The sequence below is a fragment of the Galdieria sulphuraria genome (assembly GCF_000341285.1).
Source record: "Galdieria sulphuraria unplaced genomic scaffold scaf_103, whole genome shotgun sequence".
Taxonomy (NCBI): Eukaryota; Rhodophyta; class Bangiophyceae; order Galdieriales; family Galdieriaceae; genus Galdieria; species Galdieria sulphuraria.
Window position 1 is genome coordinate 1 of NW_005178372.1, and position 9,969 is coordinate 9,969.

The 9,969-nt window shown below is 36.8% G+C and overlaps 5 protein-coding genes across 6 annotated transcripts; 3 read left to right on the forward strand and 2 right to left on the reverse strand.

The window, feature by feature from the left end:
• On the forward strand, positions 1 to 3,021 carry Gasu_61820 (glycine dehydrogenase; the record flags this gene model as incomplete). Its single annotated transcript, XM_005702631.2, has 10 exons — positions 1 to 223; positions 274 to 437; positions 496 to 679; positions 729 to 1,038; positions 1,096 to 1,403; positions 1,458 to 1,715; positions 1,773 to 2,219; positions 2,269 to 2,391; positions 2,447 to 2,645; positions 2,700 to 3,021. Coding segments are annotated over 10 exons (2,407 nt in total), but the record flags the coding sequence as incomplete, so codon positions are not given.
• A 9-nt stretch (positions 3,022 to 3,030) lies between these two features.
• Positions 3,031 to 4,531, forward strand: Gasu_61830 (mitochondrial carrier). Of its 2 annotated transcripts, XM_005702633.1 has the most exons (4): positions 3,031 to 3,240; positions 3,292 to 3,498; positions 3,549 to 3,743; positions 3,788 to 4,531. In XM_005702633.1, the coding sequence occupies exons 1-4, from the start codon at positions 3,049 to 3,051 to the stop codon at positions 4,226 to 4,228; spliced, it is 1,035 nt and encodes a 344-aa protein (XP_005702690.1). In that variant the 5' UTR covers positions 3,031 to 3,048; the 3' UTR covers positions 4,229 to 4,531. The 2 variants fall into 2 exon arrangements, with proteins under 2 accessions (XP_005702690.1, XP_005702689.1); XM_005702632.1 differs by having other exon boundaries at positions 3,031 to 3,498.
• Positions 4,532 to 4,540: 9 nt separating this feature from the next.
• Gasu_61840 (uncharacterized protein) lies at positions 4,541 to 5,131 on the forward strand. The gene has a single exon (XM_005702634.1). The coding sequence runs from the start codon at positions 4,602 to 4,604 to the stop codon at positions 5,016 to 5,018; it is 417 nt and encodes a 138-aa protein (XP_005702691.1). The 5' UTR covers positions 4,541 to 4,601; the 3' UTR covers positions 5,019 to 5,131.
• Positions 5,132 to 5,185: 54 nt separating this feature from the next.
• Positions 5,186 to 6,040, reverse strand: Gasu_61850 (uncharacterized protein). Its single transcript, XM_005702635.1, has 3 exons — positions 5,815 to 6,040; positions 5,528 to 5,753; positions 5,186 to 5,478 (listed from the first exon to the last, which is right to left on the reverse strand). The coding sequence occupies exons 1-3, from the start codon at positions 6,010 to 6,012 to the stop codon at positions 5,255 to 5,257; spliced, it is 648 nt and encodes a 215-aa protein (XP_005702692.1). The 5' UTR covers positions 6,013 to 6,040; the 3' UTR covers positions 5,186 to 5,254.
• Positions 6,041 to 9,450: 3,410 nt separating this feature from the next.
• On the reverse strand, positions 9,451 to 9,969 carry Gasu_61860 (archaeal ATPase; the record flags this gene model as incomplete). The annotated part of the gene is made up of 1 exon (XM_005702636.1): positions 9,451 to 9,969. A coding segment is annotated over one exon (462 nt), but the record flags the coding sequence as incomplete, so codon positions are not given.

Below are 9,969 nucleotides of genomic sequence, written 5' to 3' on the forward strand. Positions count from 1 at the left end.
AATATTTGTCATATCCGACTCATGTCATCCACAAACCATAGGAGTTATTCGTACTCGAGCTGAAGGTTTCGGTATCGAAGTTGTAGTTGGAAAGATGCATTCTTTCAATTGGAAAGAAGTTCAAGGACAAGTTTGTGGAATTCTATTGCAATATCCAACCACACAAGGTATAATCGAAGACTATGAAAATATCATTACAGAAGCTCACCATTCTGGAGCAAAGGTATGGTGAACATTGTTTTCTAAAAGAATCAAAGAGATGAAATAATTTAGGTTATTATGAGTTGTGATTTGTTGGCTTTGACTATGTTGAAACCTCCTGGTGAGATGCATGCCGACTTTGCCGTAGGATCGTCGCAAAGATTTGGAGTGCCAATGGGTTATGGAGGTCCACATGCTGCTTTTTTTGCAACGAAAGATGAATATAAACGCTTAATGTACGTATACTATCATTTAATATTGACAATCACTATCCACATTAGCATTGTTTCTTAGGCCTGGTCGTATTATTGGTGTAAGTAAAGATAGCCAAGGAAAGCTTGCTTTTCGTATGGCTATGCAAACGAGAGAACAACACATTCGTCGAGACAAGGCTACCAGTAATATTTGTACTGCACAAGCATTGTTAGCCAACATGAGTGCCATGTACGGCATTTATCATGGGCCGGATGGTTTAAAGGTTTGTACTTTCAATGTCGAAGTTTTATTTTTCATGCAAATGATTTCAGAAAATTGCATCAAGGATACATGATATAGCTCGAGTTTTTCAAAAGGCTGTTCAAGATCTTGGATATGAAACATCATCTCCTGAAAGCTTTTTTGATACTGTTCGTGTATCTTGTCGTTCTAAGGAAGAACTGCAGAGTGTTTTAAAGCGCTTGGAAGAGTCCAAAATCAATGTTCGAGTTTTGGATGAAAAATCGATCTGCTTGTCTTTTGATGAAACTCATACGAAAACGGAACTTGATCTACTTATTAGATCTTTTGCAGGAAGGGACAAAGGTTCGGATTTACAAAAGATTGTCGAATCTTTACCTGGTAAGAATGAGATTTGGAGTGGGAGAGCAAGTACTCATGTTTCTCTTCCTTGTTTAGTACCTTCAGCTATACAAGTCCGTACGAGTAATTTTATGACGCATCCCGTATTCCATTCATATCGTTCGGAACATGAACTTTTGCGATATATGCATCGATTGCAGAGTAAAGATGTTTCTTTGGTGCATTCCATGATTCCTTTAGGTTCTTGCACTATGAAATTGAATGCTACTTCCGAAATGATCCCGATAAGTTGGCCGGAGTTTGCTCTTCCTCATCCTTTTGCTCCAAAGGAACAGATGAAAGGTTACTGGGAGATGTTTGAAGAGTTGTCTGAGAGTCTAGTCAAAATAACAAAATTAAACAAGGTAAGTCTTTGTCTGGTTTTGTTTTATAGTTCATTGAATAGAGTATTCTTGAAGGTTTCTCTCCAACCCAATTCAGGAGCACAAGGTGAATATACTGGGTTGATGGTTATACGAGAATATCACAAGTCTAGAAAGGAGGGACATAGAAATGTTTGTATTATTCCTGTTAGTGCTCATGGAACAAATCCTGCAAGTGCTGCCATGTGTGGTATGCGAATTGTAGTAGTTGGTTGTGATGAACACGGAAATATCAATGTAAAAGAATTGGAAGAGAAAGCGGAACATTACAAGGACCAGTTGGCAGCGTTAATGGTACTATATCTTGTGAATATACAAATAAGAAAAGCCAAATGATTATTCGACTTATAGGTTACTTATCCTTCCACCCATGGAGTCTTTGAAGATGGAATTTTAGATGTGGTAGAGATAATTCATTCTCGAGGAGGACAAGTATATATGGATGGTGCCAATATGAATGCACAAGTTGGTATTTGTTCTCCTGGCGATATTGGAGCCGATGTTTGTCACTTGAACTTGCATAAAACTTTTTGTATTCCTCATGGTGGAGGTGGTCCAGGTATGGGACCTATAGCAGTTGCAAGTCATCTGGCTCCTTTCTTACCATCTCATCCTGTTATTCCTCCTCTTCATGTCGATCCCAAACATTGTTTGGGAGCGGTGGCTGCAGCACCTTATGGTTCTTCTAGTATATTACCTATTTCATATATGTATATCAAAATGATGGGTGACGAAGGATTGACTAGAGCTACTAAAGTGGCCATTCTGAATGCCAACTATATGGCACAACGACTCTCGGTATAGGTTGATTTTATTCTTCAATAGAGACAGACTTAAATTTGAAAAGGCTTCTTATCCTATTCTGTATCGAGGAAAACATGGTCGGGTCGCTCATGAATTTATTATTGATTTGCGTCCTCTTAAGGCAACATCGGGAGTCACTGAAGCGGATGTGGCCAAAAGACTTCAAGTAGGACACTTCATTATTTTCTCGAAGAGTTTTTTCCTCACGACTTCTTTGTTAGGATTATGGTTTCCACTCTCCCACTATGTCATTTCCAGTAGCTGGAACACTGATGGTTGAACCTACTGAGAGTGAATCCAAAGCAGAATTGGATCGTTTATGTGATGCTTTGTTGATGATAAGAGAAGAAATTCGAGATATTGAAAATGGTAAAATGGATAAGGAAGACAATCCGCTGAAGAATGCTCCCCATACTGCAGGTAAGCAGACTATCTTTGGAAGTTTGTTGTTTCATTGTATATCTTTTGTTCTAGATGTGGTGTCTTCAGATAATTGGAATCGATCATATTCTCGTCAGTTGGCAGCATATCCTGCAGAATGGACTCGTACATTTAAGTTGTGGCCATCTGTTAGTAGAATAGATGATGCTTATGGTGACAAAAATTTGGTTTGTACTTGTCCTCCTTTAGAAAGTTATGTGGAAGCAGAACAACGAGTGGCTTGAAGTGTTCAACGTGAAATAAAAAGGAATTTGGTTGTCCATTGGAAATTGGTGACAGGGCTTTGAAGAGAGAAAATGACTTTGTTCTGACAGAGGCAAATACTGACTTTTTACGAATATCTGTAGTTTGTATTGAGTTGTTTATTTTTGTGTATATTGATATGAACTCTTCGTCTATTTATAAGCAGTCAAACACAGAACCTTCGAGTCATGTCTTAGACAAGAAACCCAACCAACTTGAGGAAACGTCGAACAGATATAATTGGCTCAAGTCTTTTGTTGCTGGTGGCTTTGCAGGTTGTGTTGCTAAAACTTCGGTTGCTCCCCTGGAACGAACGAAAATTCTTATGCAAGTAAGTCTCACTTTTGGTCATTTGTGTCTTCTCTTTTACTGGAGTTTTCAGGTCTCACGTGCTTATGGCCTGAATACTTTCCCAAACGTTTACAGAGGATTGGTACACATATATACAACAGAAGGTTTTCTTGGTCTTTACAAAGGTAACGCTGCCCTTCTTGCTCGTATTTTCCCGTATGCAGCCATTCAGTTTGCCTCTTTTGAGTTTTATAACCGTACACTGTCCCTACTTAGCTGGAACCGGGAGAACCCTTTGGTATGGATATTTTCTTTTGTTTTTTGATCAACAGCACTTATCTACTCTAGACGACTCGTCTATTGGCTGGTTCTTTGGCTGGAGCTACAGCTGTAGTTTGTACATACCCTTTGGATCTAGTCCGTGCTCGTTTCGCTTGTCAAATATTCGAAAGCAAATATGATAGTTTAAGACATGCTATTAAAACTATTTTTCTCTCGGAAGGCGGCCTTCGTGGCTTTTATAGTGGTATTTATCCTACATTGGTAAGTTTCTTATTTATTGAGGATTTTTATAATAATAATAATAGGCTGGAGTAGTACCCTATGCAGGTATCAACTTTTTTACTTATGGCTTATTGAGAAGGTTGGCAGAGCGTAAAGGCTGGACGGAACGCAACCCAACCATTGTTTCTTTGTTATGTGGCGCTTGTGCAGGCTTAGTAGGGCAAACTTTTACTTTTCCTCTTGATGTTATTCGAAGAAGAATGCAAACAATTGCCATGTTTCGTTATAATATTGAAGCTGAGCACGCAGTTGCTTATTTACCAAAAAGAGGTTTTGGTCGTATCATTCCTGCCTTGATTCATATTATTCGCCATGAAGGCTTCTTTGGAATGTATAAAGGGCTATCGGTAAATTATTTGAAAGCTGCTCCTGCAATTGCTATCAGTTTTACTACCTATGACACTTTGAGACATTGGTGGAATATTCCTACTGGCAAATATTCAGCGACTGCAAGTGCTAGTTAAAACGAAACATTATTGGAATAGAAATGTTGCAACATAGCTTTCTAACTAGAAGTATCGTTGAGTAGTGGCTAACTTTTATGTACTTGTTAAGAGATAGCAATGAGCAATGGATGTTGATAGATGAATAATTCATTGCTAACTGACTTTATCTTTGGAACTGTATTGGATATGCATGAGACAGTTTCATGGATGAGTTTATCATTTTTGAATTGTAAATGCAAACCGAATGCTTTTGTTTCTTCTTTGAATTCAAATTTCATTTCAAGGCCAAGACTGGCTTATCATGAGTGATGAAGCGTATTGTCCTATTTGTCAACAGCCTCTCATTTGTTATAGTTTATTGGGAAGAATTGAACACGTTGATAACTGTTTGATGATTGGAAATGAAACGAACGCAAGTCATCATAGCAAGGAAACTATTGAAGACTATTTTACTCCGACTTTTCAACACATAACACGAAAAGAAACTACGCTTTCGCCACCCTTTGTGAAGTTTCTTCAATCAGTTGGACTAGAGAGTTACCTGAAAATATTTAAAAGAGAGGAAATTGATCCTGAAATTTTGTTACAGTGCAATTTCAAGGACTTGAAGGCAGTCGGTCTTCGCAATGCGGCAGCAACTAGGATCTTGAACTTGCGTCGACAAATTTTGGCATTATGCTTATTTATGGCAAAGAAAAGAAGAACAGTTGGAGCAACTCAAAGACCCAAAGCCTTGTCTTATCACTCTTTTTCGTTACTCAAGATAGACAATTTCCACCCTCATGTTGTAAACTATCGTTATCGATAATGACCAAATCGTTGGGGTAACAACGGATAAGGATAATTGAAAAGTCATACATGTACCTTTTATCAGCTTGATAAGTTGAAGAATTGTCTATTCCAAGTAATTCAATTTGTTGTTGTACTGTAACGTGGGTTTTGTTTCTAGTAAGCCACTTGTCATACATAGACTGGAAAAAACAACAGAAACTCTGAACAAGAAAGAGACACATTTATTGAACAAGATGAACGCAACAGACGTCACTAAGCAAAAGTGGTCTGTGGCAAACTGGAAGAAATGGAAGTTGTGCTCACTCCGGCGTCAGCAGAAGTAGGCGCACTTGGTGCTGTTGGAATGACCGTTGGTCCAAGAAGAAAGTTAGTAACTGGAGGAACAAGAACTCGACTAATGACCTGAATAACCGAATTCCCTGCAGACAAGTTTGTAGTTACAAGGGAAGCCTCATCAGTACCTAACAATATAGTTCCTACATAACAATACTCAGATTATTCCTTGTAAAACGAAACCATATTTACCGTTGGGGCGAACAAAAACTAGAATTTCCAGGTTGTTAACAGAGTTCAGGGTACCTACTCCTTCTTTCTCAAACTGGGAGACAATATCGCTTGTAGTCAAAGCTCCAGGCACAACTTGATACAGAATCAAGGTTTCTAGGGTTCCTGAATTGGCAAATATGGTTGAAACGTTATTTAGGTCCTGAAAAGCCTCATTGGTTGGAGCGAAAATTGTAAAATTATCATTCTATGATTTGCTCACAAAGGTTAACAATTGACTCATATGTAGCTGGAACGAGACGACTTACTATTCCCTCGAAAAGGGGGCCTAGTCCTGTCTCGTTGACAGCTTTAAGAAAAGTGGTCAAGCCTTGAGACTGAAATACCTCTATTGGACTCTTTGGTGCTGCAACTCTTTCACTTGACGATTGGAACCCTATACTTTCTGCTTTTATAAAACTTTCTTGCAGAAATAACACGGCGACAATCAACACTAGAAATTGCATGACGTCTATAAATTTTTATGACATAAGCAATTATTTCTCAAATGCATTTGTATTCTTTTTGTAATTGAATTTGTTTCTTTTGTAAATTAGATGAATATCCTACACTAGAAGACTTGTAGGTGATACAGCTCTTTGTATCTGGGTCGTTACTTCTTGCTTTACCCAGCAATAGTGCAGCTTACGATATAATTTTTGTTGCTCTTGTTCTTTCTCCATATGTTTTGAATATCTGGAAACTAACGCATCATTAAAGAGTGTGTTGAAGAGATAGGTTTTGTTTGGTCTGCTATGCTTGATTTGAAAGGAGAAATTAGCGTATCTTGTGATGAACAAAGCCATCTCAAAGTAATCATTTGGAAATCGTTGCTATATCTGCAACGAAAAATTAGAAGCATTCATGATCTGCCATCATTGTTAACCCAGCTTTTCCAACTCCATTAAAACATAATGTGTTGTTCGAGTACACTCAAACTGAAATTTTCCATATATGAATATCTTAGCTTCCGTCTAGGAAGCCATTCAACATCATGTTGAAAGTGTAGGTTATCGAAATGATGAACGAACCGAAACTTTGAATGCTGCAAAGTATATTCTGTATAATTGATGTCAAGTCAATATAGGTTACATGGCATGATATTACATTACTACTTGCGCTATCTGATCTTTGTTCGATATCGGATTCAAGTGAGAACAAAGTGCCACTTATCCCGAGCCTATCCAACTTTAACTTGGAGTGCCAGTCTCTGAGAGGTCATATAATTTACCTTTTGAATTCTTCAAGGTATAATATAAGAGAATGTACAATTTCAGTTGGGACATATCGGAATAGGAAGGAGCTTCGATCTATGTTGCAGGCTGTGTTGAAACTGTAGTGTGTCTTCTTGCCATAGCTTCCACGTAATCTTACAACTATTGATAATATACTTCAAGTTCTTTACAAGTTGTCTAGGAAAATTTAACCATCTGACCAGATGAAAGTACCTGTCCAAAGTTCAGTTCTCACTTACGACAGAATTTACCAACTAACACCATTTCTTTCCAAGAAATAAATACGCAAGCAAGTTCCAACAATAGATATATAGCCTTGGAACAACTAGAGTCAACAAAAAGATAACTTACAACAGCTGCATAAGTGAAGCGGACATTTATTTCTCCCAGACGTTAACCATAAACGTGCCGTCAGAAAATGGAAGACTGGCAATATCTTTAAAAAGAATATCAATATGATTGAAAAATTTCCAACTTACAAAAAACAACCTTGTCCTGTCCGACTCTTCTCAACGATGATACAGTATAGTGCAACGTGTGGCACTTAGAGTTGACAACACACTGGGATCCTGATCCAAACTTCCTCCAAAACTGCCTTGTACTTTGTTTTGAATACCTGTAAAAACAAGTTGTACTTTATTACCTAACTCGTCTTGACACTAAATATCCAAGAAACGATAGTGTTTTCGACAGCCTTTTGCCAAAGCATGCAATATTTCGACTAGAAGTGATAGTCCAACATGCTCTACTTATTCGTTTGTGTGCTGTTCGGAAGTATTCCCAAGACTTTGTGTCCTACTAAGCTTGTTAAACTTTTTCGAGGAGGACAAAGGAGTTGGAAGGAGTGTATGTTTTATTGTTCGATCGGTTGCTTTATTTGGTTATTGGTAGAACTGATCTCTTTGACACTTCTATACTTACATTGACAATAGAGAAAAAGCAGGAATATTTTCTTGCTTGTCATAATTAGAAAATTTCTTTTACTATAGACAAGAAATAGGTTTCTAGGAGTCTTTGTGGTGAATTAGATTGATTGGTACTCTTTCTATGGCTTGTATACTGTAAGAGAGTTTTTCTTCTATCTTCCACACCATCCTATAACTCCTATATACATGTCTAATAAGATACAAACCTTTTGTAAGTTACAGACGAAATACAGTGGGAAACAGATAATTGCAATGAATGGGAAGTCTGTTTATGTGCAACTGGTCGTAGCACAGTTTATAAATACAAAAATATCTAAATGAGTTTGGAGAAGAGTATAATGAAGATTGTCATACTGACTTATCATTAAATACAAGCTGTTATTGATGTAATAGCTACACAAGTTGTCTATTCTTTGTTCGACTTTTACCAAGTTGTGAATATGTCTTATCTAAAAATATCAATAAAGGCTTCAAATGTAGTCACTATAACCGTTCATTTTCCACATATCGATGCTGAAAAAAGAGCAAAAGACAGAGCCAAAAAATTGTTTTACTAAAGAAGAAGCCTTGTATACTTGAGTCAAGGTCGAGTAGTGTACTAACTTGAAAGCTTCAGCAATTCTCCAACTGAAAGCCACTCCACATTGAACAACTTTTACCCAACATGACTCTTATGTTGGCTGAAAGACGTTGTAGTTCCTAAGTTATCGGTCAAGTGATTGTTGTGGAATGACAATACTTCAAGATTCGATATGGTTTCCTTTGACTACTTAGAAACAATTCTGTTCCACTCTCAAAGTTGTCCGTTGCAATGCAATATAAATAGATCTCCTATGTAAATAGTAATTTTCTGAAATAAAAAGTTCTTGTCTCAGTGTCCAAATAGGTAGAGTCACTTAAGATGTCTCTTGTACTATCAATAATCAAACAAAATTTTTTATATCGAATATCATCTTTGCAACCGGGTTACTTTCCCTATCTAGGAGTCGGTGAGTTTTCAGTCTAATTCACTAAAACAGAGTTTGGATATATAGTGTTGTTAGTACTTTTGAGATAGAGTTTGAATTGCAAACTAAAATACTTTTTTTAGTATTTGTTCTTATCTTTGCTATATTTTCTCTTGGTTCCAACAAGTTTTATATTTGTGGGAGCCATTCATTGAATTCTAAGGCTAGAAATGCAGTTTGAAAAAAACACATAAAAAAGAAAGGAATCTAAGCTTTTATCGAATTCCAAGAAGCTAAAACTCTTTTTGAGACCGCAGTGCAGGTTCTCAAGTTAGAGGAAGCCTCAAGTTTTTGTTGCCACTTTTTTCGTTCGGTCTAAAACCGAGGAAAACTCTCTTCTATTCAGTTAACAAAAGACAAGAAGGACAGTCCAAGTGAAATCTACAAACAACTTTTTCTGTCTCAGTCTTTGAAAATTATAGTAAAAAAGTTACTGTTCTTTTTTCAACAGACTAGAAAGACAACATAGCAGACACTTGAAGAATGTTTTGAGATATTCTTTGGGTAACCACTTTACTAAGTATTTGGACAAGAAAGGATATTTTTCATTCTAGTTGTATCAACATGTATGTATGTATAGTCTATTCATTTTGAATCATTGCTACAACTCTGCAATATTATTGCAAATTGACATGAAACGATTATAAGCCAGCCTTGAAAGCCAGCTAATAAACTCTATTCAAGGAAGACTGTATGGTGTCCAAAAGACAAGCAAGTAAGATGTAACCGAGTTTCAAACATACAAAAAAAAGTTTATTTGCTCTTCAAAACAAAGGGAAGGACTGAGTTAGAATCTATTGCCAACTTAAGAAACTGTTACGGATTCTATGAAGTAAATCTAATCCAAAGTTCAAAAAAGTAGGATTATGAGAAACATGAAATGCTCTTTCAAGTCCATTCAATATTTCTTCGTCAATCAGCATTTGGACATCTCTTTCACAAAGAATAACAAGTTCACAATTATCAGGTACTTTGAAAGAATCATTTCCAATAAACATTCCACTGGAATAACAACGACTTTGATTACCCAACTCATTAGAAACATTCAATGATAACTTTGTACTAACGATAATAAGCATACAATGATGATAATCCATTGCACTGGATAAGACTTGATCATAAACAGGTTCTAAAAATTTCTTGGCTTCATCTATAATATCTGACCAGCCAATTCCTTCCGACCTCCAACGTCCTTTACATGCAACTCCAACAGTAAGAACTTTGGGTTCCACAGGAGATTGTAATTGGAATATAAT

Coding starts and splice junctions, on each gene's coding strand:
- Gasu_61830 (XM_005702632.1), top strand. CDS start 3,049: ATGAACTCTTCGTCTATTTATAAGCAGTCAAACACAGAACCTTCGAGT. Junction 3,499..3,548: donor GGAACCGGGAGAACCCTTTG/GTATGGATATTT, acceptor TATCTACTCTAG/ACGACTCGTCTATTGGCTGG. Junction 3,744..3,787: donor GTGGTATTTATCCTACATTG/GTAAGTTTCTTA, acceptor TAATAATAATAG/GCTGGAGTAGTACCCTATGC.
- Gasu_61840 (XM_005702634.1), top strand. CDS start 4,602: ATGATTGGAAATGAAACGAACGCAAGTCATCATAGCAAGGAAACTATT.
- Gasu_61850 (XM_005702635.1), bottom strand. CDS start 6,012: ATGCAATTTCTAGTGTTGATTGTCGCCGTGTTATTTCTGCAAGAAAGT. Junction 5,754..5,814: donor GCCCCCTTTTCGAGGGAATA/GTAAGTCGTCTC, acceptor AGCAAATCATAG/AATGATAATTTTACAATTTT. Junction 5,479..5,527: donor AGTTTTTGTTCGCCCCAACG/GTAAATATGGTT, acceptor ATTGTTATGTAG/GAACTATATTGTTAGGTACT.